Consider the following 27,700-nt stretch of genomic DNA (forward strand, 5'->3'; position numbering starts at 1 on the left):
CAAGCAGAGTTCAGTACTGATACTTGCAGAAACAAATACTCGAGTGTGGGAGGAGTTTGGTAAGGAGGTTGGAGAGGCCATGGGAAATGGCTTTCGGTCAGCCTTGAAGAGATTTTCGCAAAGTGTCAGACAGCTCAGGAGGGGTAAGCAAGGCTTTGCCCATGCAGATAACCAGGCAGGTCATCCCAATCTTTAAGAAAGGGGACTGGAGGGATCACACTCCGCAGCCCCCAAGAAGACCTATGCCAGGGTACTGTACAGAAGTGTCCATCAGTTAGTCAAACCTCAGATCCAGGAGGAGCAATGCAGATATCGCCCTGAGTGTGGAACACTGGACCAGCTCATTACCCTCACACGGATATTGGTGACTTTGCCTAAGAAGTCAACATGTGTTTTGTGGAAAAGGCGTATTAGTGTGTCTTTGGGAGGGTCCTGTGGGGGTGTTTCAGGAGTATGGGGGGCCAGGCCCACTGTTACAGGTCAGACACCTGGCGAGCTGTCACTTTTCATTGATTCTGTTCATATTTCTTATGAACAAGATTCCTAGGTGCAGTTAGGGTGTGGAGTTCTGTGACCTCAGCATCACATTTTGCTTTTTGAATTTGATTCCAGGCTGCCATTGTAAATATGAAAGTCTTAATGCTTTGCCTCAGCAGATATTTGAATATTATACCACTGTGTCGGGTGAAGAAAGAGTCGGAAGGTGAAGCTTTCGATTTACCATTTGATCTATGTTCATGCCCTCACCTATGGTCACATGCTTTGGGTAGCGACGGTACAACGAAGTCATGGATAGAAGCAGCAGAAATGAGTTTCCTCTGCAGGGTGTCTGGCTCAGTCTTAGAGATTCTGGAGGGGCTCAAAGTAGAGCCACTGTTCTTCCACAATATAAAGGAACCAGCTGAGGTGATTCAGGCATCGATGTAGAGTGCCTCCTGGAGGCCTACCTGGGGAGTTGTTTTGGGGATGTCCAACTGGGAGGAGGCCTTGGGGCAGACACAGGACACGGTGGAGAGATTGTATCACTCAGCTGGGCTAGTTACGTCTTGAAATCCCTTTAGAGGAGCTGGTGTAGAGCTGGGTGAGGATCGGTGCCATTGGCTTTGGATAAACTGAATTGACAGTGCTGTCACTCTTGCTTGTGGGATTGGAGTGCTGACATTTCAGGGACTCCCCATGCCTGCATTCCCACCTGCCTCTCCCTCCTACTTGAGCTTGCACATTGCACTTCATATTGCACTCGTCTAACTTTTACACTGCCTATAGTCTCCCCTACTTTGACTAATTGCATATTTTATTTCCCCTACTCCTCCTGGGGGGTGCTGCCTGGAGCCCTCACTCTATCAAGATGTCCAGCACACCCTGCAACATGTGACGTCGCCACTACCAATGACGTCCGTGCAACCAGCTCGCTGTTCTGCCTGTGTCATCTTCCATGTATGACCCGCTGCCTACCTTCTGGTTGCCTGCCGATTGGAGGGAGCGTTGGCACCGGCTGTCATCTCCCCCCTGCTCACTGTTTGTGTCTAAAATTTTACTGTATTTGACTCTGCCTTGCCGGCCCCTGGAGGATGGGCTCCCCCTTTGAGTCTGGTCCCTCCCAAGGTTTCTTCCTTCTGGGGAGTTTTTCCTTGCCACTGTCGCCTATGGCTTACTCACTGGGGGCTTTGGGTGGGGATGCTGTAAAGCACTTTGAGACGATGTAATGTTGTGATAATGCGCTATACAAAAATAAATTTGTTGTTTGTTGTTGAGTAAGTGACTAGGGAGAGGGAGGTATGGGCATCTGACCTAAACAGACATCGAGTTTTAGCTTTAGTTAACAATAATAGACCTCTGCCTCTGTGACCCTGACCCAGATGAGGGGATGAGAATTGATGGATGGATGGATGGATGTAAGGAGAAATATGACTGTGTGGCAGGTCTTCAGAAGCTGTTTATCAACAGCCACAACAGAGCTGCACAGATTTTACAGCGGGAGGCAACAGTGGCTAGCCTTTGTGGTATGGATGCAGGTGGCATCCACATGGTCTTCTCCTTAGAGTCGTCTTCTCTTCCGCCTTAAAGACCCACGCTTCTCAGCCCTGGCGCTGGTCCAAGGTGTTAGGAGGTGGACATCAAAGCACAATGGAACAAAGGCCAGAAATCATCCGCAGAACAGCAACTATTTCTGGCAGCGGCAGGTATGGGAAGGGTCGCCTGATGCATGATGTGGGCTGGGCACTCGGAGGATCAAAGCAGATGGATTATGGTTAAGAGCCACACTCAAGCCAGCTATTTGCTTTGTTACGTCCAGCCTCTCAAGATAATGCAAAACAAGGACATCACTGTGAATGACGAATCAGTCTGGCATATGTTTGAACTCCATTAATCTCTTTTTATCAAATGGGTAACCGTAACAGTTACAATCATGATATTCCTACACAGTGTGTACATTTAGTGGACAAGCCACAAAAACTCAAAACAAGAACAGAAATGTATTTACTGACAATACTAATACCAAAACTACAAAATTAGATTGGATTATTCAGTTCATTTCTGGGAAAGTCCAGCAATTCAGAAGTTGTTCTATGAATATGTGTCCTTTCTGTGAAGATGGGGGGGGGGGGGGGGTGTGCATCACGTGTAGAAGTTGCTCTTTAGTGAGGTCACCACGTCAGTGCCAGGGAGTGTGCACTGATGTTGCTAGGCAACCACTTCAGCAGAACAAGCCAGGAGGTCTCAGGCCTAATGTCAGCGTGGCTTCTGGTCTATTACTATAGACCAAGATAGTATGCTCACAAAGGAAGTGAAAATTCTGTGTGAGCACTGGGTTAGGTTAGGATGACCACCTAATCCATGTCAGAGCTACTTCAGGTTTTACAAACTACTATAAAACCGAAAGACACACAAGCTTGGCTAAATTGTTTGGTTCATCTTGTGCTCTGACTGGTTTGTTTCTTTGATTGAAAGATTTATTCAACTGTGTCACATTAGCATTAATGACACATGCATGATTATATGAGACTGACCAATCAGCACACAGCAAGAACTCAGTGCTTAAGTGAAATCCAGGTCTTTTTAATTGAAATGGTTCAAATGGTAGTTTACAAACCATGTCATAGCTCATAGTGTCCCTCCTGACATGGATTAGGTCATCGCCCTAGAAGGGGCAGAGACTGGAGTCTCCACAGTCTGAATGACTGGGGGGCTGCCAAAATCAGGATTCACAGCTCTGAAGAAAGTACAAGGGGGCATTAAATCATTAAAGAGGAATATTAAGTAGAGGGAGTTATATTAATATTGTTCATCATTTTAATTGCGTCTACAGTTTGGTTTCCACATCCTGGCTCCTTACAGGAAAAAATGGAAGCTTTACAATGAAGGGTAACAGGTCCAGTCCTGGAACATGAACCCTAAGCTGCACAGAGGATCACAGCGGTAGGGGACTTGTCTTAAGGCGGTGAACGGAGACTGTGGGAATTCAGTCACCGACTGAAAAGCCCAACAAGGGATCGGCAGAGCTGGCTACAGAGACTGTAGTGCCGAGGTGCAGAGTAACCTTTAAAACAAAGCCCAACACATATCTTGATTCCAGCTGCCTAAGTATGCTATTCTTCTCTTACCATTTAATGTGTAACCTCTCCTTATCAAAGGTCACGGGCATGACTGTGACGATGTAGGAGAAACGTGCGATGTGGAGCTAAGGTAGTCCAGCCTGTTCACACTACCATGGAGCCATTTGATAGAAAGGCACTACAACGATCGGAGCCCAGGGAGCTACCATCAGGATCTGAAATCTGACTTCATGTTGTAGTAGTTTTAGGATGATCTTTTAAAGGTCTAGACATGGGAGGCACTTCATGTAAAAACTCATTATCATCTCTCAGTGAATTAGAAAAAACAGCACGTCCCACGAGCACCTGCTGATGGAGTTGGATCTGAAGTGTAACATTGAGACCCAGAAGGCATGCCTGTCAGTCAAGTGTCACTTTCCACTGCTGCTAGACAGTATTTTCCCCCCTGTATTATTAGAAAGGATACATTCTCCCTGCGGACAGACTATATCTATCCCTGGGGGATAAGGTCAACCTCTGTGAAGTATATAGTGAGATTAACTTGAGAGCTGACTTCAAATACTGCCTGAGAACCAGCTTTACTCGAGAGGGAAGAAGAGGAGTAACATTTGACATCGATAATCATCTCACAAAGGATGTGATGTCACAATGGAAGTTTTTGTGGTAGAGAGATGCCAGCACCAGCTGATTATTATCACCTCTTCACTTTTTCCACTGCTTGTCACATATTTATAAATTATGAGTCATTTGGTTATTTACACATCTAAATGGTGCTGCGAAAATGAAATGTGAATTGGCTGGAATGTGTCATAAATGTAAGAATGCACACATGTCACAGCTAACCTGCTGTCAGCTGCTCGGTCCATGGCTCACAGCAATCGCCGCAGAGACCAGCAGATGACCGTCGTGCTGATCTGCCATACCCGATCAAATGGGTCATCTAAACGCTCGTCACTTTAAATATCACATGTACTAATGTGGCTGATCTCTCAGTTTGGTTTGATCAGCTTCTTGTCTAAAACAAAATCCTGAATAATATCGCCTCCTGCTAGTCATCATTTCTGGTATAGCTTCAGGAAATATTTCTAATTTGGTTTAAAGTGGAAGTTGAAGGGGTGCAGCACCTTCACAAATGTACTCCAAATAGAGTTCATACAACTTGGTATGGAAGGTAGAAACCATGAGAGGGGCTGATTTTTTATGAACAAACTTGAGAAGCAACATTAAGACTGGGACAGTGCATTGCTTAGCAGGTGAAAATGACAACACGTCAATCATTAATCAAAGGACAACCAAATATTTACAGTGATTACAAGGTCAATATAATCAATATCTATATACATATCTCAGGTAGGAGCCTGTTCTGGTAAATTGAGCAAAATTGGTGGATTTTACCTTGCTGCCAAGGTGAACCAATAGAGCGGGAGAATTGTGTTTGTTATACGTTTGAGCTCGGTTTGTTGGTGTTTTGTGACCAATCAGGACTTAGAAGTCCTTATCTGGAACTGAGAATTATGGTTTATCAACTGGTTGCTCTGTGTGCTCGGTGTGACTTGGTACCTGGTGCCAGAGTGTGACGGGAGCGCTTTGCAGGAATTGCTGGAATAAGAGAGATAACTTTTTGCACCAACTGAGAGGTTCGGGGTTTTATTCTAAGTGGCTTCACTGGAGTTATTAGAGGGGATTTATAATTTTTCTACCACATCTGTGCTTGTGATCAGAATGTCGCTGATTCTAATCATGAGGTCAGCAGACTGAAGCCACCACTGTGCATTTTTGAGGCCCATAACACCAATTGGCTGGGCTGACCCTGCGCCCCCAGACCCCCAGAACTCACTCTCACCTGTGTGTGTGTGTCTGTGTGTCCCATTAATAACACAGGATAGATGAAAACCCACCAAAGGGATGAATAAAGTATCACTATTCTGCTAATAATTTTGCCCTTTTGGAAAATACAGTAGATATACTCAAACACCTACTGTATAATGTCCATTTTTCAAGAAGGGCTAAACAGTTATGTCTCCCAACTGATGCACAATGACAAACTACTAAAAAGTAAAATATAATAGGAAATAAATTAAATAAAAAAAAAAAAAAAAACACTTACCTGTCATACCCTTAGGATGCGTCATCATTAGCATAATATGAAGAGTATAATGCAATATATTGAGTACCATTTCAGATTTTATTTTTGACAGCATACATCTATGCTTACTGCAGTTTCATATTAAAACATTTTAAAATAAACGCTGCCAAAAAAAGCAAACTATGTTCAACCATTACAACACACCTACACTCCTCACTCTATCACACTTTACCACAGGTACCATCTTGAAGACTAATATCGCACTGTCAGTTAATGTCCCATAATTTTACAATGTGACAAATTCCTCTTTTTTGGCAACTTTCATGAAATGATAAAACACGCGCGGACACATTGTTCTTTTGGACAACCAGGCAACAATTAAATAGAAACTGATCATATGCCAGAGAATACAGAGCTGTCCAAAGTCCTGTGCAATAAACACCTCAAACTCTCACACCACAAACTCTGCTACTGTGTATGCAAGTGTGATATTACATATTTTCACAGCTTAAGAGCCTTGTAAAAAAGAAAAAAAAAAGACTGAGAAATATATAAGCGACATGAATAAAAAGCACTAGAGAAGTCCGAAGTGGTGTGGGAGAGGACAGACGGCTCTGAGATCACCATCTCCAGCGGTACAGTACGTCACTCTGCTCTCGTCGATCATGTAGCTGAAGCTCAGCTCCTTTGACCCAACACCCGATCCTCCATGCTGGAGCTCCACCCATCCCTCTTCTCTCAGAATGGCTCAAGTGGTTAAACGCTATTTATGCTCTGGACAAACTAACTCCTTCCTTACTGAGTGAAGGTCACTGGGACCCTATAAATAAACCACACGGCTGCTTGCTAACCCAGATTTGTTAATACTGTAGCACCAATGATGTTACCTCCTATACACTCTGATTTATGCCCCCGAGACCTATTCTGCCAGCAAAAAATTTACCGATATCCTGGCAATGGCTTATATAGATTATGAAGGCAACAAACCCTTGTTAGATACAGGACAGTAACAACTTCCCCAAGTTATTCGTAAATAACATCCTGAACCTGAAAAATATCACCCACTGAAAATCAGCCGTGTAAAGCCTTCACAGCTGAGGAACCTCTGGAGTGAAGAAAGCAGTAGGCGGCAATAACACAGAGTCATTCAATGGGAAAAGGCTTGGAAATCATCTCTAGGGCTCATCTGAAGGTATTGCCTCCTCTAAATGTCATACACTTACATCTACTGATCCGTTTCAAGTGGTTTATTTTAGGAAAAAAAATGATTAGTTACTCCAAATGTGTCTTTCAGGTAGGCATTTCAACGAGAACCTGAGACCAGCATAGCTAGAGTATACAGTGTGGAAAAGTAAAGAAAGACATCACACAACTTTGGTGAACAGGTCCTCACATTCCAAAAGTGATGAACTCTGTCCTTTGCTCAACCTATACAACCTCACAAGGCCTCTGCTCTGCACACATCCATCTTCTGTGACCTAAAATTCAACACCCAGTCACCATCTTAAGGTTTTCCTGTATCAAAACCACGTCCCTGACTGCCAACTCCAGCATAGATCGATATCTTGTGGAACAGTGTTTACAGGGTATGTGACGCAAATCCCCTGCCCACCCAAAAGTATGAGAATTATTTTTTTTTTAAATGGCAGGAACTATCCTACTGTATATCAAGCTTCAAAATTCTCAACATGGTCACCCTACGCTAATTTTGCATATATACATCAAAATAACCACTTCCAGTCACTTTACTTTAGTCTTGATGTTCACAGTCAAATTTCCTGGAGAAATTCAATCTGGTGGGGAGAAGAATTTCTGCCGTAATACATACTTAACCAAACTGGGCTGCCCTCTCCCTCACTGCATCCCAGCTCTGTTATTTTCCAAACTCTTCACCGGGGAAATTAAGCAAAAGGGGGAAGGTAAAGATACAAAAACCTGTCAAATACTGCATAGAATCCAGCTGATCGATCCCAAACTGTCCTGCTGACCAGTTCACAAGATAACAGCAAGGCTTCTCATAAGGGAGACTTTGGCTGTTTGCTAGAAAGAAAAGCCTCCTGCAGGTTTACTTCTAAGGTTCCATGCTGTAGTTACAGTACTATGAATGGTAACTAGTGAGATCAGTGCAGTTTTAATCACTCCATACTTTATGTGAAGGTATGATAATAAAATAATGGTATTCCAAGGGTGGCACAGTGGCTCAGCAGACAGCACTGTTGTCTCACATCGCCAGGGTCAGGGATGTTGGCATGCTCTCCCTGTATCGCTTGGGTTCTCTCCCATGAGCCAAAGACAGGCACATAGTCCAACCTGTGTCTTTAAATTGCCCAAAGTCTACAACTGAGATTGTGAGTGGCCTGTGACGGATCAGCGTCCCATTCAGGGTGAGCCCCGGCCTTGTGACGGATCAGCGTCCCATTCAGGGTGAGCCCCGGCCTTGTGACGGATCAGCGTCACATTCAGGGTGAGCCCCGGCCTTGTGACGGATCAGCGTCACATTCAGGGTGAGCCCCGGCCTTGTGACGGATCAGCGTCACATTCAGGGTGAGCCCCGGCCTTGTGACGGATCAGCGTCCCATTCAGGGTGAGCCCCGGCCTTGTGACGGATCAGCGTCCCATTCAGGATGAGCCCCGGCCTCGTGCTGCCTGGGACAGCATAAGTGGTTGGAAGGTGGGTGATGTTATTCTTGGAAAACACATACTAGGAGTGGTCATATTATCATCGCTAATTAACAACAGTCTGGTTTTGCTCAACATAAAGATTGGTCGACCTGGTAGAGTGACCATGGCTTGTGTTTAAATGTCATTACCTCTGATATAAAAAAGTTAAAAAGCATAAGTGTTTCCAGTTTTTCTCACAGGTGTTTTAAAAAAAATTATTATATCTATATATGCTGTCCCTGACTTACAACCTATGCGACTTACGACAAGTCGCACATATGACTGAAGTTTTCTTTTAAAAATTAAGTAAATGTATGTAAAAACACATTTTAGGCGGCCGTTCACCCGACAGCACTACGCTACCTAGTGCACACTACAGGCTGTGCCCATACGATAGTTAACACGCCAAAGTATAGTGCAACCTTACCAGCCTCACATGCATCTCCCACTCTCATTCTCAAGCCTAAAAGATTATCCTGTTCCGATATACGTCCATTTATGTATATGGCTTGTCTGTCGGAAAGGAACCCAGTCGCAAGTTGGGGACAGTCTATATATTTTGCTGCGCGAATATTGAAATTATCAATTAACTAACTTTCCTGTTTCAAAGTCATATAATGAGAAAGTGTATTTCTAAATGCAGAAGACCATGAACTGTGGCCGGTCAAACAACTATTTCTGATGGCTCAAAAATGTCATGTGACCAAAGTTTCCCTAGCAAACCTTCATATATGTACTATTTGCAACCCAGATTGTATTCTTACCCAATTAATCTTCCGGATCACACAAAGAACTGGTTTCTTGCACTTATGTTACAAGTACTTAACAGGCTCTGACAGATGTTTTGAGAGTAAATAGCAGAAAGGAATACAAACGTTAAAGAACAGAAGACCTCAATATTTCCCAAGCACCTGTTAAAATAATGGCTTCTACCCACCCGTCCCACAATCTCAGAAGTGCAGAATGATGTTGGAATCAGAGCTGATACCCAGTGCTTTTAAAACAAACACCTAACAGTTAGACTACATTAAAACAATAATTCAGACAGTTATAGTGCAATGTTACATTATGCAGACAAAAAAAAAGATTAACAAACGTGAATAACCAAAAGCAGGAAATTGGTTCTGTTATTCTCCACAAAGATCATGCTAAATGCTGCTTTTGCTGATCAAGTCAGTACAGGGAGACACTACAATCAGCTTCATAATGCCGTCTTTCAACGAGACCCCTACGCTCTGCAGACCACTTTCAAAAAGCCGTCCTTCTGCCTGCAAACGAGCAACGCATGAGTCCTTCTAACTTCCGTCTTCTTAGGTGTCTCTGTCATCCACTGCGCACCTGCAGAAATCTCTTTTTGCTGACCGCAATAAAAACCTGAGATTGTAATCGTCATTGAACTAAAAAGAAAAACACAAAAGAAATGCCTAAATTTGGATCTTGTGAGGTACTGGATGTTTTGCTACTTAGGCACGTCGGAAGTCGGTTGGAAGAAATGCTGCATCTAGAGTCACATTCGATTCTGTGCTTCAGCATCATGTATAAAAGTTTGAAGCAGACTGCAGTGGTTTGGAGCATTCACCCGAGTGAAAGGGCAGACTCAGTCTTCAGCTAGGGTGAAACCCAGTTACTGCCTACAACAGAAAGAACTTCAAAGGAGCATAACGTTGGGTCGGACTAAACGAAGATCTCATTAAGACCCGGAGCCCATTCAGGACACCTCAATGACCTCCATGCTGCCAGAGAAGCTGGTTTGGCTGCCCACCTTCCCCAGCTCCTCCCTGGATCGGCTCTCAGCCATACCGTCCCCAAACTCCATCTGGCAGCTCCGTCGTTTCAGTTGCTTCTCGAAGGGGCTCTCTTCGTGCCAACTGCGGCGCGAGTCACCGCGGTCACCGTTCTTTTGCCGCCGCCGCACTGCCTCCAGGCCGGCACTGCAGCCGTAGGCAGAGAAGCCCGCTCCGCCTCCACTGAACACGGCAGAAGCGGAGTAGAAGCGGGTGGACTCTGAGAAGTACCAGCTGCCTGCCAGTGACGGGGAGGCGGTAGCGGCAGGGGCAAGGATGTCCGAGTGCCAGCCCTTAAGGGCTGCCCCCATGCCCGGCTTTGCTAGGTGCTGCTGGCTGCTCGAGAGACCAAACAGGAAGTTAGTGGCCCTGGGGCTGTCCTCCATGCTGCCGCTGCGGTACAAGGGGTAATGGTGTGTTTGCGGTGGATGCTCAGACCGACTTGAATGCCTGGGGCTGGAGTTTATGCCAGTGCTGGGGCAAGAGCTGGTGCTGCCTGGATCTATACTCTGGACGACAGCATCCGCCTTCTCTCTGTCAGGACTCTGCTCGGGGGTGGACTGCTCGGACACCTCTTCCACGGGAGAGAACTGGCAGGGCTTACTTGCGGGCTCCTTGAAGGCAGAGGACTTGTAGAACTCGCTGGCGTCCTCAGCTGGGCCAAGACCCAGCAGGCTAGTGCCAGAACCCCCATAGGACTTAATGTCCAGGGAAAAGGAGCGTTTAAGTTTGGCGTTTTCCTCTGTGCCATCGAGGGTTGGCCCCAGGTGCAAGCTCTCCAAGCCCTGTGCTAGGGTCCTCTCCCCAGCCCTGCACGGAGACAGGGCATCTGCCAGGATGCAGGGCAGGGTCAGAGTTTCTGGCTGCTGAGGGTCACTGCTTTCCCTTAAATGGCTACATGCTAAGGGTAGCCCCAGGGATCCGCAAATGACTCCTCCCTCTGGCCCAGAGAGGGAATCGTTCATCTTGTCTGGATGCATCAGCTTCAGCTTAGTTGTGAGTTGCCCAGGGGGAGACTTGATCTTCTTCTCAAAGTCTAGGAGTTGACCCAGGAAATTGAAATTTGGGGAAATGGTGGGCCTTTTCTCCTTCACAAACCTAGGAGGACAACATACATGCGATTAGACTACCAGAGACATTGAAGTTGTTCAACTCATTTCTGTGACTGGGACTGGAGAATTTTAGTTCATTCAATGAAAGAGAATCTCTATGTTCTCTGAGATCCTAATTTAAAGAAAAAGTGAGAAACTCCAATCCCCCACATCAGCTTTTGGTAATGTCTACAAAGTCCCAACTCATTTTTATATTGTGGTACATGACTGAGACAGATTGCCTATAACCTATGAGATACATTGCTTGAATCGAACCTGTATGCCTCATCCAAAGACATATCCATCCTCTTCATGATGTATGCAATGGCTATGGTGGCCGACCGTGATATTCCTGCAAGGCAGTGGACCAGGACTCTGGCATTGGAGGCTTTTGCTTTCTCTAGAAGACAAAAGTGGGTAACTACCCATTAACAGCTTCCCCAAAAATAAAGGCAAAAGACTCTAACAGACCAAAATCCACAGTGATGAAGATGTCAATGGTCACAAATTCTTCTACATTTTACCTCCATTCCTTGCTCTCTCTCTGTCTGATTCTAGAAAGTGATCGACAGCCTGGTTTTAAGCCCCCAAAGTATGTTGAACTAGCCCATCAAATCCTGTGCTGTACTCTCAGTCAAGACGACTGACCTATAAATTCCACAGACTTGTCGAGCCAGGGAAGGATCTTCTCGCAGAAGCTGTCATTGACAGGCACACGCAGGAAGTGTGACTCAGGAATGAAGTCGGGCTTTGGGCACGTGTTACTGGCATTGAGGACATAGGCGATATCGTTCTGCTGCATCAGCTCCTGTGGTGGAAAGACAGCGAGCAGGTCAGGACCTCACATGTTGGCACAACATCCTTGGGTGACCGTGCGGCAGCTCGCTTCCCCACCTTATTGAGCACGTCGCGTTGGCAGCCCAAGTAAAGATGGGGCAGGATTCGGGTGGGGCCCACGTTGGCCACAGGCAGGCATGGCTGAGAGATGCAGGAGGGTACCAGCGCCGACTTGCCCTCACAGAGGCCCGGGAAGAGGTGTGAGAACTCTGCGAAGCCACCTGTCCGAGAAACACGGTCATTAGCCGTGACCTGCTAATATCACATGAGCCCTGATCTTTCATATGACTATACATTCATCCTTTTCTTTGATCACATACGCATTCACACACATAAGAGTTTCCTGTTAAGATCAAAGGGAGACTGAAAATTAATCTATCCTACAAAGTTTCTTTATAATTTCAGCTTATAATTAGACGCAAAGTGATGAATCCCATCTGTTTTCAGGCCAGCATTGTCTCACTGTTTCTCAATTACAAAAACTGACAAAAGCCGCAAACCTTCCCACAAGCGTGACACGTCAGACGTGCAAACATCCCTCGCATGTCAGGCATCCCACTGCTTTATGGAAGAACTGCTGTCAAAGAGTTTCAAACACTCCACTCTGGAGCAAAGTGGTACCTGAACAGCAGGTGTTTCGATGCTAGAGATGCACCAATCCGATATACAGTATCGGTATCGATCCGATCCTGGACTGAATTACTGGATTGGACATCAGGGAGGAATAAAAATGTAATCCGATCCATTAAACATCACGAAAATGCTTGTCAAAACGTGCAACATGCCGTAAGCAGATGCATCACGTTCTCACATAGGAACAGCACGTGTCAAATGATAAGAGCTTCTGCTGTGCACGAGCCCTGTCAGCAGGGCGGCAGTGTGGAGTTACATCAAACTCAAAGAAGAAAAAGGCAAGACTGCTGAATGTAATTTATGCAACATGAGTGTTTTGCGGGGAGGTACCAGCGTTGGAAACTTTAACACCACAAATCTGATTAAACAATGATGTTAAAAGAGATAAAGTTTAGATAAAAAGAAGCAGTGTTGCCGAACTGAGTCACGTTTTGGGTGAAATGTATTTTTTCCATATTATGAGTATAATATTTGTCTTACAGTTTTAGAATTATGCGGTTTATATCTGAGATTAAGGTATGTAAAATGCATCCAGACATTTTTTCCAAAGCATTATTTTCAGACTGCATCAGACTATCGCTTTGACTGGATCAATGAGAACACCTCGATCAGGGTGAAAGTCACCCATCCTTGCAGCCTTAGCACCAATGAAAGAGAAATTCCTAATTGTATGTGGCTGTATAGCCTCTGTTCAATGGCAAAGGGAGATAGAGAACAGAGGCATCACTAAATGTCAAGAGGATGAAGGGTAATGTGATACACACAGGATTTACAGTACTGAAAATAAGCTAATAAAGCATACCCACAGGATGATTGCTGAAACTTATATTAGTAAGTTTGTAATATACTCTGTAATCATGTTCTTCACTCCAACAGACTACATTAATCTGGTAGAGTTTTTGTTGCTAGTTAATTATTACAGAAAATGTTTAACTGAACTCCATAACTCCCTTATGATTAAGATCCTTTTCATTACCAAATTACTACTCAAGAATATCAGTGCCAGCGACAGAATTTTGCATCAGCTAGACTGACATGCTAAGACAAGAAAGATCAAATACTTGTAATAGGAGTTTAACTTACTTTAATGCTCTTATGTGACATCTACCCAAAAAAAAACCTCTGCCCACTGACAGACCACAAACCAGCTGTGCTCACTGAGTTCTCCAGCTGGACGGAATGACTGGGTATGAGGCTGAGCTGCTTATTGGTCTAGAAGGTCAAGTGAAAGAAGGATACAGTCTAACGTAATGGACATCAGACCAATTAAATCTGCTTCCTATGATAGAGAAACACCACTTAATGGAACAAAGAACTTCATCAGAATTGAATATACACCTATTTCTACTATTTACTTAATCCATCCTGAAGTTTTTGGTCATCAAACAAGAAAACTTGAATGAATGAATGAATGCCTTTTATTGTCACTATACAAGTATAGTGAGATTAAGAACTTCCATGCATACTTAAGCTTGCAGTTGAATGAACAAAACTGAGTGCAGAACAGCCTTACAATTTGGGAGATTACACATCACTGTTTAAACAAACCACAGAAGGTTCACAACATGGAGTTAATTTGAAAGTAATAGCAACAGAAAATGTGGACATGCACAAAAAATTGAGTGGTTTATGGAGTTTCTCTGTTCACTGAAAACCCACATGGATTCAGTACGCACTCTGCCTGACAAATCTCCTGGAAGTGTTCCATGACAGCGTAGCTTTAATGTGTGAAGGGCACCATTAAATCTCCGTCTCAGAGCTGCTCCCGGGGGGTTAGGGCCCAGTCAGTCAGTCATAGTCCGTCCACAGAGACAGGTAAACGGCGCCATCATTACCACCGACAAACGGTTTGGGCTCTGGGAAAGCAAACTCCCAATGGGACCCTGGCTGCCAGATGCAGGAGGACTGTACTCTGTTATTTAATGGTTATGTAACTGTGACGTAATGGTGACAAATTATGAACACACACGATAGCCATTTGAAAGGGCTTTCAAGGTGAACCGTGTTGCTGACCGTTTGCAACATTATTTATAACTCTTTCTGGAAATTCGATGGCCAAATGCATTCTCTGGTTTTGCCAAATATACATTTCTTTCGACCGCTATCTCTAATTGGGAGGTCCCTGCACCGTTCCACTGGTTGGTTTCCACGTTTAAATAGCTTTCTGTTTGGGTGTATCTCAGCCACTTTCCCACCCGAAAAGAGGTAACGATAGAGTTTGCCGAGTCTCAGTCAAGGACACGCTTTAACTGGAGACCACAAAGATGGACAGACATGTGTTTAGATTTGACCTCATCTTTGGGGAATGTCTTACAGCAAATCAATCCTTGAGGACCCCCAGACAGTCGTTTTTAGGGAGCTGGGAGAGAGCAAAAATGTAGACTGTCTGGCAGGGAGCTGGGAGAGAGCAAAAATGTAGACTGTCTGGCAGGGAGCTGGGAGAGAGCAAAAATGTAGACTGTCTGGCAGGGAGCTGAGAGGAAACTGGGAGTCCCAAAGGGCTGGGATGTGAAACACCATCTAAGAGGTTCCCACAGCCTGTTCGGAACCCGTACCTGAGAGCAGGTGCACGGAAGGGAAGCTCTGCTCCAGTTTGGACAGGAGCACAGAGATGAAAGCCTCCGAGGACAGAGCGCTGGGGTCCCGGGAGCTCTGGTCGTAGACCACCACCTCCTGCCCCCACTGGGGTTCCAGCTGGACAAAGGGAACAGGGATTAAAACAAGCAGCCCAGCCAAGGGTCCTTGCTGAGGCCGGAGACCTCAGCTGCGACCAGAGCTGAGCAAGTCGGCAAAACAAAGATGGAGCTGCTGGCACGGCCCGGGTCAAAATAATCTCAGCAAACACCCACACACACCCACACCCACACATGCACACAGGTCTCTCTTTCCATGGGCACTTCCTGTTAACAGGCAACGCGATGAATGATTCCAAAGGACCTGCTGACAAAACCTAAAGCATATGTCAAGAGATCACAAAAAAATAAGTTGCACTGTTCCTTTAAAAAGAAAAAAGTTAACATTTCCTAAAAAGTCTGTTTTTGAAGAGTTACTATCTTTCCCAAAAATGTATCCCCTCAAACCACAACCACAGTAATGTGTGGACAAAAAAATACAATAAAAAATAATAATATTCTTGCCTTAACAGTAAACACAGATGTTACCCGTTTTAGTGGAAGCAGCAGAACCTCTAACCTTAAACACAGTTTGTGCACGCACACACAGGCACGCACACATGCACACACACACACGCGCACACACACACACACACACACACAGGCACACAATCCCCTAAGAGACAGACGGCGATCATGAGCTCCTCCAGCCCTGTGAGACCATCCCAGTCAGATTGGCGAGTGCAGGTGATGGAGGTGCTGCTCAGATTCTCTGGCCGACTGACACGTGTCTGCATTCACGGCTCAGCTCATGGAAACCGCACTCCCCCGCTCAGAGTTGCCGAGCCGCCGTTATGTAACCGTGAATATACCACCGTTGAGCAACAGTTGGCTGGTGACATCCCCCAGCTACCTACTTAGCTGCATGCTCTCTTTTTTCACCATTAAAGCAAAACAGCATGTCGCAGACACGCCAAGCTCCAAACACAGCCCAGATGTATCATCAGGAGGAGGCCCAGTTCTGGAACTTTCTTCCTCCTTCCCAATCAATCCGCTAATCATCGATCCACCCAAGTGGATCTGTCCCCACCCCCTGCTGTGACCCCATCGTGCCCCAAATCCCAGACCAGCGCCCAGATCTTCGCCCCAGTACGCCTTACCTTCTTCTTGGCTGAGTGCTGGATGAGCTCTGTGATCTGCACTTTGTCCTGTTGCAGCCTCCTCTTCACCAGCTTGGAGCAGTTGACGTTGACGGCCTCCAGGATGTGCCAGGTGTTATAATCCACAAAGGGCCGGCTATCTATGAGCAGCACGCTGTCCAGCCCACCCTCCAGCAGGGCCACCAGGCCCTCGGGCCCGATGGGCCGCACCCCTCCTCCCACGGGATGCCCTGACATCACCCCTACGTCCTCGCCCCTCCAGGAGGGCACTCAGGGGGAAAAGCACCACATCTTCTTGGCTGGGCAAGTCGTCCTGTGGGTGATGCCTAGCAGTCTCACTGAGAGAGGAGCAGACTCCAAACTGCTGGTCCTCCCAGTGTCCGTGTCCGTGTCTGTGTGTGTGTGTGTGTGTGTGTGTGTGCGCGCCTAGGTCTCGAGTCCGCGGCGTCCAGATGCTGCTGGGAGAGGAGGCTCGTGCAGGGGAAGCGGGAACTCTTTCGCGCAGACGGGGGCTTGCACAAAGGAGGGCTTTTCTTCCCTGAGCTCTATGGAGATGACATCATCCCGAACCCCCAGCTCTTCATGCTCGAGTGGTTATCTGTGGGGGGGGCAGCACATAAATATACACACGTTAGTCCCATTTTCTGAATTTCAACCACAGTGACTGAGGTCTTTAAAGTACACCAATATTTTTCTGCTTCCCCGAAAATTACAAAATACAGAGATAAAATACACAACAAAACAAATTAATAATGTTAGAAGCTATCCTGAAAATGCATTTTTTACCTCCTCCCCCCACCAGATTTTTCTGGGGCATATTCAAAAGGAAACCAAATAAGAGATTGCATTGACATGTCTGACATTTGTTTCACCACATCCTCAAATCAAAGCGTTCTGGAGCACAGAAACAGCCGGTGGCGGCTCATGATGGCGGGGCAGGTATGAAGAGAGCGACGGCTGAGTCACGCGGCCGACCGACGGCTCGGAAATCCCCGGGCCCTCGCTGAAATGTAGGGGTTTACGCGTGGGGGCAGAAATCCCCCTTGGACCACCCACAGTGCCCGATAAAACTCTGTGCAGCCAGGTCAGGCCTCACAATTGCCAGAAATAATAAAATATGCATTCTCACTCGGGTACCTCAAGGGTATCGCCTCCCAGCCTTAGGAAACAGTTTCGAAAACTACCTTGGCCAGTTGTATTCCTAATAGATTCCGGTATGTTGGGAATGCACCTAATCAATCTCTGTGTGGCTCGAATTTCACTAATAAGGCTTGGAATAGGCTAGAAAAGGCTGTCAGATTTGGATGATGGAACGGTGTATTCCTAAGGGCAAGAGTCAGAACAGGAAGGGATGAGAGTATGTTGATCTTTTGTAGAACACCCTCCCCTGGCCTGGCTTGATCAAGTCAGAGATAAAACCATGAATTCTATTGGTATGTGCAACATAAATAGCTGAAATGTACAAAAACATATACAGATAAACATCACAGTCTAGCCTACCTAAAACATGCTTAGAACACATTAGCCTACAGTTGGTCAAAGTCATTAACACAAAGCCAATTTTATAATAAAGTGTTGAATGTGTCAAATGATTTTTTGAATAATGTACTGAAAGTGAAAAACAGAATGGAACTGGAATACCCATCGCCAGATAGTCAAAATATTGTAACACGGGCCATTATAACCTATTTGTATTACAGACACTCCTCTACTTACGAACTTTCAACTTACGAACTTTCAGACATACGAACGAAGAGGACTGTAAGTCCAAATTGTGTTAACTGGGCTCTCGTTTCCTGTCCGCAACATCAATTTTTTTTTTCTACACGCCAATTCCGGGTAGTACGACTTCTGCCCGCTGCTCCCGCCGCGCAGCAGCGTAGCGTGCGTACTCCCAGCATCCTAGCTCTTAGTACTTGCACATACCCTTAAAATGATGCTGCATGTACATATACCGTATACATATACATAAGATTACATATATATGTATCTTAAGTAGGAGCTGCTCTGGATGCTCTGTAGCCCATGTGGTCTCATTAGAGTTTGAAGGGCTCCTCTACCTGACATTGAGCATGACTATGTGTAGGAAGCTGCCTGCAGCCTGCGATCCATGATCCCCCCCACCAAAAAAACGCTGCTTATGTATACACACATTAAAAAGAACAGAATGTGGGCATCTGACCACACAAGGGGTTGTCAGTGTTCGCCAGTTATGAATGCAGACTGTTCCTGAAGGATTCCAAATGTAACGTAAGGAGCAGCCAAGGGCTCCCTTGGCATCATGGCCATCCTCTCTGGTGCCTGGCCATGACTGTACAGGTCGTCTCATATTATTAACAGCGTAAGAAAGCTACTCATGGGTGGCTGTTTTCCACTGGCAAAGAAACAGACATTTTCAGGCTCTTGGTCATCGACATTAAACCGACCAACCATTGTAGGTTATGAATAATTTTACCTGTCATTTTTAAGTGAAAATGCCTTTAAGTTGGAGGGATTAAAGAAAGAAATCAACAAACCAAACAGAAGATTCTGTCTAGGACCACCATGAATGGTGGCGACTTGACCTGACAGAGAGGAATTAGAACTTTCCAGAACACGATAACCCAGGCAGCCAGAAACCGCACCTTCACATTAACAGCAGCAGTTTAATGGCCTGTCGTGCCTAATATGTGTGAAACTAGGTTGGGGGTGTGAAAAAAGCAGGAATATAAATCAGATTGCAGGGATCCAAAGGCCTTGTGAACACAGACTGATCAAACCTGGGAAAAGGACACCAGGTACAGAAGGCCACTAGTGTGTGAATGTGGTAGAAGGACCTCCAGATCATGTTTTGCATTATTATAATTCTAAAAGCACTTATACAGTGCAGAGTCATGATGGACTTGAATCCTGTGCTGGGAACCACAGGGCTGAAGGCAGGAGACATTCTGGGTGGGAGGCAAAAGGCACATAGATTTAAACACACATTACTATTCACAGACACCAATACACTTCACTACAGACTGAGGGGGGAAACCAAAATATCTGAAGGAAACTCCAGAGACTCCCCCCCGCCCTCCCCCCCAGGCCGACAGCAGTTCTCTGACACCCATGAAAGACGTGCAATATCCCAGAAATTTGCTGGCAAGAAGTTCAGCAACTTTTACCGCTGCAACCTCCAACCTCCCCTTCGAAAAATTTTACTGCAAGCACCCGCTCACAGTCAACAAATTTCCATCTCCCTGAAATCAATATGCATACGCAAGGCCAGTTGTCTGAAACGAACACACGCAAGAGGCAGGAACTGGACCTGAAGCTCAGCCCTGGAGGTGTCAGGCGACAGCGTTACCCACCCATCCACAATAATTCCATGGCAAATTATCCAGCACATGGTCAATGCAAGTTCCAAGCTGGATCCAGGAACACAGGGCATTTAACAACAACAATAATGAAGAAGAAGAAGAAGAAGAAGAAGATTTTTACAGCAGCAATGGACAGTTTGTTGACTATCACCAGTAAAATTATTGTCTTTCACACCAAGATTGGTGAGTTAATCATATGCAGAAAACAAGAGCAGAATCGTACGAAAGTTTACAGTCCAACAGAGACATCAAGTGGAATGACAGTTAATGGTTAACAGCAATAATTCTGAGGCATCTGAAAAAAGAATCCTGTCCAATGAGCATGTGTGCTGGCCCTGCCAGGAGGAGCGGTAACACAATCTGCCTGCATACATGGGCCACGTCCAAAGCATCTCCACACGTATGGCCAAGAGGCAGCCCTGTCGATTCTGAAGCACTTCAAAAATAATAATAAATGAGAGATTGGAGGGGCGGGACATGGGTGCGAAACAGGCTCTGGGCTGAACTGTGACTGTACAATCAGAGCGAGACTAAATCCACAGAGATCCACAGCCCTACAGCTTATGGAGACATGAGCATTTATACTCATAATTAAATCATGGGCACCTCAATTCATAATGCTGACAAGTAGTAACACAAATACTTTACTTTGCCCAAAAATTGATATCATGATGACTGAGGTCAAATGCATGTGAGATCATTAATACTCCGTCCATATATCCAGCTGCATATATGTTATTGTATCCTTGAGAATGGAATACTCACGAATACTACATTAGTATAAGGGCATGGTTTCAATAGCAGCTGATACGCAGTAACTAGAGCTAGTAGATACATAGACACAATGCTTTAAATGTTACATCCACAATAAAGTTACACTTTATCATGTAAGTTCCTTCTTAATGCCAAGTATCAACGTTATGTGTGTACAGTTTAAGCAAACAAGCCTTGTTTAATCCTGTTAAACCAGCTAGCCAGGTAAATAAGGTAACCTGTACCACAAAGAAAATTCTCACTAGTTAATTACAGGACCAACCGCCAAGCAAACGGAATAAAAGTTCAAAGGTTGTCCATATTTATGTTCGGAGATGTTTCATGGTCGTATATGTACATAAATGATTCACAATACACAAGTGACTGAAAACGAAATTGAGAATGAATGCGTGTGTAAGGACTGAAATTTCGTGGCAGGCGTCCACAGTGAACAATCTTAGACACTCAGAAATCCGCATTTTTCTCTGTCACAATGATGGAAGACATTTCAGTTCTGTTGCCAAACTTCTTAAAAGCAGCAAATGATACATAATTATTAGTAAATGGAAAACCCGTTCAAATAATCAGCAATAAGCAATACTCTGCTACAGGAGAGTGTACCTTTTGCTAACATGAAGAAAAGCAGTCATAATTATCAATAATGGTTTCCACATGGTAATGATATACACAGACGTGTTTAACTGCAGTAATTCAGGTCAGGGTTACGACACACAGAACTTTCTGGATGCCTGAACGTGTAGTTTTAAACCCAGTTCCTTCGATCTCCGGACTCTCTCCCAACCTTCATGAAAAACTCCCCACTACAAAAAAAACCTGCTTAACGAGAGAAGAAGCAAATATTACACAGATTTGATGTATCGGTAATTCTTAAAATGCTAATGGTTGACTCTGAATTGATTAAATGTCCCCAGTAGGAAAGCAAAAGAATGTTATACGTTAAGAAAGAGCTGAGGAGGCTCCGCGTGTCCGACCTCGGGCAGGATTTCCGTGGCAGCAGAACATTAGCAGCATTGTTCAGCACGGATGAGGGCTACGTCCAGAAGGTTCTGGCAGATTGCCACACAGGTCCCAAGCTGCCATCCTTCGGACCACCGTTGGCAGCAGCGAGTCCAGAAGCTGAGAGGTGGCGGGATGAGAGGACAGCGCCATCCCAAATCAGAACTGACGTGTTCCGGGCCGAGCCAGACACCACACCGGGCCCCTCTGCCAATGCCTGGGGAGCCTGGGTTTCCACCAAGGGCGGCAAATTTCCTAAATGGGGCTCTGTTTTCTTTGGGGGGGGGGGTCATGCGATACTGCATGTGCATGTTTCAAATGCATCTCTCATTTCCCCACGGGATCCTAAAAATAAGAACGGCTTCTGCATCCCGCTCCGAGTTATCTCCCCGTCCCATCCGAGGCGAGAGCCAGGGAGAGCTCTACCTGCAAGGACATCTCTAGGCTTCAGGACCAAAAAGATGGCAGCTACTGTCAGTGAACGCTAAGGTAGGTGGTGTGGTGAGGGGCGTGGCCTGGAGATGGGGAATGGAAACGCCAGGTCACATGCATGACGGTGCAGCATGACAGTATGAGTGTCCCTCTCATGCAAATTACACAGATTCACAGATACATGTAACACCCATCCCCACCCCCCAAAATCAATATAAAAACGGATGAATGACTGGCTATTTCTAAAGAAGTTCTGGGTTTTGGGTGGCAATAAAGCCAATGAATAAAGAGAAAACGAGGAGAGTGTAGAATCTGCTAGAAAAACTGCAAAATAAGACGTGAGAAATTTCTGCACTGTTTAGTTGCTGTACAGTTTACACCTGTGCCGTTAAAATAGCTGACATGACGCAGTGCAGGACATGAGAAATATGGGCAAATCATCACAAAAAAAACATGGAACGGCTCAGTGTGATATAACAGTTGCAGAAGCCGCCCTTGGGGCTAAGCTGAGGGCACTGCAGGGGTGTACAACCCTAACCCTAACCCTAACCCTAACCCTTCCTACGTGTCAGACCTCAAAGGCAGTGTGTATCACAAATACAAGAGATCTGAACTTCACCTTCAAACAAAATAAAACAATAACAAAATAATGTTATGAACTATGATATTTACACATGTAATGCTGACGGCATATTCAGGACAACAAGGTATTGGTGGAAGAAAGAACGGACACAGAGTGTATGTGGTACGGTAAACATGCTACAGAGACAAGACACACTAAGAGTAGCCATAAATTCAGCTCAGAGAAATACTAAACTAACTATGTGTCCATCTTTCAACCTCATGTCTAGCACAGGGTATTGGGGGCTGGAGTAGACATTGGACAGGGTGACACACAAACACAATTACAGAGGGTAATTCAGAGGCCCAAATTTAACCAATCGCTTGTGTTGGATTGCGGGAGGAAAGTAGAGTAGAGTAAACAGAAAAAACCCATGTGACATGACACACACACATAGGTGGTGAAATATTAAACTGTAAACTTTACGGATTTCCCCCAAAAAATATGAACTACACCAATAAACCTGTAACCCAATTTGAAGAAAAAAGAAAAATCTCACCCAAAAGAATATTAATACGACAGGAACATCAGCTCGGAGATGAGGGCGCCCACACACTTACTAATCCAGTAAGACACCACCGCGCTCCTTCCTGCTCCCCACCTGAATCCGTCTAGCTCCAGCAGTCCCTCGACTGCCAAACACGGTTCCTCTCTAAATCAGAGGGAATCCGAGCCCCCTGGGGCGGGCACTGGGACCTCACGTGTCCTCGGTGGACAAAGTTAGACTTTACAGCCGGTGAGCAACCACCGTCTGGACGTCCTCCTCGGCACTCATCAGCCATCCGGACAAGCTAAGAATAACCGCCGAAAAATCAGTACGGATAAGCAAAGCAAACATAATCATAAACAAACTACGCAATTATATTTTCACAAGTATTCAGTGCATAAAGATCCCCCCCCCCCCCACCAAGGCCCCAAAAAAGGCTGAAGCATCTGCTAACATCCAATAGCTAATGAGGCTTCATTCGACCCAAAGGGGACACAAACACGGCCATGTCATGTCAGTCACTTCCTGTACACCAGCCCCAATTCAGCATTAGTTCTTAAACAAGAAATAAAACCATATTTACTAGGCGGAACTCTTACTGAAGTACAGCTCTCGCTTATCTGAAGCACAAATATAAAGATAACAACACCAATCATAAGTTTGGCGTGTGATGTATATTACAATTGTCTCCATGACAGTGGTGTTTGATGGGTATCATACTTTGAACTGTAAAAAACTATGGAAAATATATCTTGGTTTGGCAAATCAAGTATACATGCATGAAGACACCATCAATGGATTACTCAAGAATTACCAGGGCATCTGTTTGATTAACTTGTCCACAGATATTTAGATTAATCGATATAAATCATATATATTGCATATAACAGAAACAGTGCATAAACTATACCCTGTTTCAGACAGTGGAAAACATTCTAAACACTGTATCACAACTCTTTTACCCTGATTTTAACAAGGTTTTGTTCTGAACATCACACATTTCTGGAAACCGATCTCTCAGACACCTCCTAAAGTCATACATTTTATACACATGGGAGACTTATAAAATAAAAATGATTAAAAGCTGTACACACATACTGAATGACAGCCAGCTTCATTCCAAGCCCAGATAATTCACATTTAAAAGCTATTAAAGCTGCCTGTCAGCTAAGGCCATCATAAAGGCCAAAATAAACATGCTAGAAACTTCTCACTAATCACTCAAAGCTGAGCAGCTCATTACCAGGCAGTCTGACATTACCCAATAAAATAATCGTAATGGTAAAAAATAAATGTGTATTGTGAGCAGCGTCACCCGTTAAGCAAGACGGCGGGAATCCAGGCAGGAAGCCCCGTGGTCTCGCTGTCACCTGGCAGGATATGGGGCAGAGCCACTTTAGGACACATCCCGTCAGTCTGCTCGGTACAACAGCCAGAGGATTATATAAGGACATCACATTGGTGCACCAGAAAAAAATAAATAAATAATAAAATATTATACACACACACACGTTTAATTTAGGAAGTGCTCTTTCAGAGTCACTTGAACCCAAGCCTGTGAGCAGAGGGGCCGTGTTTCTGATTCTCTGGGTGGGGGGGAGCGATGCATCCCGATGTCAGGGATTTCTGCAGACTCTCGGTCAGTCTGATATGCTGATAAGACGTCTCCTCAGAGGAAGCTTTGCCATTTCCTCGCGTCTTGTTTACAACTAAATCATGGTGGAAATTTAGCAGAGGAATACATTTCCGTGGTATTTGAAAATACCGCGAGGGCTCTCCCAACCAAACTCACCCCCACCCAAATCCTAACAAAGAAATACATCTTTATTATTATATCATTTTAAAAGATAACTCTAAGCTTCTTTTCTTTTCTTTTTTTTTAATGAGAAACTGAAAAAGATCTGTTTATGGTTTTGGTTGTTCTATCTATTCCTGCGTTTTGCTCATGGATGGTTTCCAGACCAAAGCGCATGTTCTTTCCAACCTCAACAACTTAAACATCAAATGAGGCTGCTGCAGCTGTGCCTATCAATCCAAGAATATTGATGTGTGAATAGGGGTCTTAGGAATGGAAATAAAACTAAAGCAAAAAGGCCCAATTAGACAAAATTAAGGCAAATATGGTGAAGAAGAAGAAGTTAAGAAGAAGAAGAAGAAGAAGAAGAAGAAGAAGAAGAAGAAGAAATGTCTTAAACACTTTGAGAAACAATGTATGATTATTTCCTGATCTAAACAAGATATTTTACAGAAAAGTATCAGATGCAGATATTTAGGCTACATTACGTTCCATTATCGCCAACAAACAAACAAACAAACAAACAAAACAGTGAAGGAATAAAAGAGAAAAACGGCTCCATAAGGGCATGTGTGTCCGCTCAACCTCCCAGCTGCGCCGCGGTCATGCAGCGCGAGGCAGACGCTTATTTACACGGCGCGTGCATGCAGCGCATGACACCAGCAAAGGTGCCATGAAGGTAGCAGGAAAGTTCCCACACCTCCACCGGCAATCCGTGACTCGTGTCTGTTGCCCCCCAAGGCATTAATGTCAGTAAATATCTGCTTGCATATAAAGTCCTCCCTTTAATGAGTCTCACAGTCATTTCATGTAATTAAATTATATTAATATTTAATTATATGAAATATCATTCAAGCATATTTAATTATGTTAAATGATTCGTTTCCCATAACACCAATCAATATGTCATTTTAATAAATAATAAATTATTTTTCATACTTCTCTGCATTTCCCAATATACCACCTACAACTTACATTCACTCCAAATTATTTAAATCTGTCTACAATACTCATATATTAGTCGTCCTTAATTGAATATATTTGTATATTTGAACTACTTTTACGTAATTAACTTCTTAATATTAAGGTCAGTTTGAGCGGTCATATGTGTGTACACTGAATTTCGTCCATGAAAAATCTCGGCATTTTGTCTAACGCAAGAGCAGGCGGCCGTTTAAGTGGAACAAGCGAAGTTATATTGCACAAGTAAGCTACTAATGTATGGATGGTTGTGCTGGGATAAAAGCTTGTAACTGGCTTCACACTCTAACGTAAAAAAGCTCCCATGTGGCGCGTAGGTATTCTTTCCTTTTAAATTGTTATTTTTTTTAAGTGTTCCAACAGTGTTTTTAAAAAGTGTTCAAATTTTCTGGAACACAACAATCAACAGCATTAATGTGATTTATTACCATCGATACTGTAATTTGGAAATCCGCCGAGTTTAATTCCTGTTAACCCCACACGGACACATTTTATCCCAGTCCTCTGTCCAATACAAACGTGAAATCTTACACAAATAAACCATTTTCGATTATTCTTTCACTTTAAATGCGCAAAATAAAACGACCAAAATCACCTTGAATGAGGTTAAAAAGTTGTTTTCTGGAGACGCTGGATGATTTTCAGATTAACATTTTACCAGCAGAGTTTCTCTACATGAAGCCCTAAATTGCTGTCCGTTTCTACCGCCGGCGCGGTGTCAAGCTTACTGTTATGTATTCCGCACGATTAAAGGCATCGATCCGATCCCCCGAGCTGGGACACTATATTACCCCGAACTCCCGGCCGGGACACATGCGAGGCCCCTCGGCAAAGTACGACTTTGTCATGCTGTAGATCAGAGGAAACTTACTGTAAAAGCCCGGTGGCCTCCAAAGTGCGTCTCCTCATCGCGTCCTTATGGTCGGGAGGGGGGCAAATAAACAAAAATGTATATACAAAAAAAAATAATAAACTGAAAGGAAAAAAGGTTTACTGATCACTAAACTTCAACCAAGAGATGAGGTCATCGGGATAAAAATAAAAGGATGGCGTCATTTGAAACCAGTCCCACTCTGAATGAATCAACAGTCTTAAAGGCGCAACGCAGAATTTGGCTCAGAACAGGCATTCATTTTACCCCAGAAACCGTTTTTCCTTCTAAAGCAATAGCGTAGAAATATATGTTGACGTACCGCCGTTAGTTTATCTACTCACAGTAGTGTACATATAAAAAGTAAACTTGAAATCGGCTGTTAAGTATGTATGAGAAAGTGCCGGGGCGGAGCGGCGGCTGAAGCCCCGGAAAGCGCTATTCTAATGACCTGCTCGCTGTGACCGCACTTGTTTGGAAAGTTTCCAGCTTCGGCCGGAGCCAAGTCCCTTTTAACCATTCGCAGCCTGGGCTTCTTGTTGTGGACTTCAGCTTCCCTCTATATGGCAGCATGTAAAAGCAGAAAAACAAAAATTTGTCGGATACGTGGAATATTTGTCATACATAATGAACCCAGCAGTATGGGAACCATACAGAATATATATGGGTTATGAAATTAATAATTAGACATACTAGTTTTGGTATATATTTGTCAGCGACGGCTGCCTTTCATTTCTTTGTTAAAGGAAACCCTAATGAGCTTAATAGCTTAGAGTGCTTTTTCCTTAGGCGTATAATAATCCTGTCGAAAATTGTCATTGATGTGCTGTGTTGTTGTGGGACAGTTGTGTACGCGTCAGTAATAGTTTGCTGAGGAAGTACATTAATTAAGTGAATGAGAAATATTTAATCTCTTAACATTTAATATCAGACTATTAGAATACTACTGGTAACATCTTTAAATGTCAGCTTTACAATAC

At 44.4% G+C, this 27,700-nt stretch overlaps 1 protein-coding gene across 3 annotated transcripts; it reads right to left on the reverse strand.

Moving 5' to 3' along the window:
- Window positions 1–5,723: 5,723 nt before the first annotated feature.
- On the reverse strand, window positions 5,724–27,156 carry dusp16 (dual specificity phosphatase 16). 3 transcript variants are annotated; one of them, XM_023817840.2, is made up of 7 exons: window positions 26,721–27,156; window positions 16,422–17,019; window positions 15,205–15,343; window positions 12,074–12,237; window positions 11,828–11,987; window positions 11,456–11,579; window positions 5,724–11,186 (listed from the first exon to the last, which is right to left on the reverse strand). In XM_023817840.2, exons 2-7 carry the CDS (start codon window positions 16,656–16,658, stop codon window positions 10,013–10,015), a joined length of 1,998 nt encoding a protein of 665 aa, XP_023673608.2. In that variant the 5' UTR covers window positions 16,659–17,019; window positions 26,721–27,156; the 3' UTR covers window positions 5,724–10,012. The 3 variants fall into 3 exon arrangements, with proteins under 3 accessions (XP_023673608.2, XP_023673609.2, XP_023673610.2); XM_023817841.2 differs by lacking the exon at window positions 26,721–27,156 and adding an exon at window positions 23,147–23,369; XM_023817842.2 differs by lacking the exon at window positions 26,721–27,156 and adding an exon at window positions 23,086–23,209.
- Window positions 27,157–27,700: the final 544 nt, after the last annotated feature.

Source organism: Paramormyrops kingsleyae, chromosome 1, assembly GCF_048594095.1.
Source record: "Paramormyrops kingsleyae isolate MSU_618 chromosome 1, PKINGS_0.4, whole genome shotgun sequence".
NCBI classification, from domain to species: Eukaryota; Metazoa; Chordata; class Actinopteri; order Osteoglossiformes; family Mormyridae; genus Paramormyrops; species Paramormyrops kingsleyae.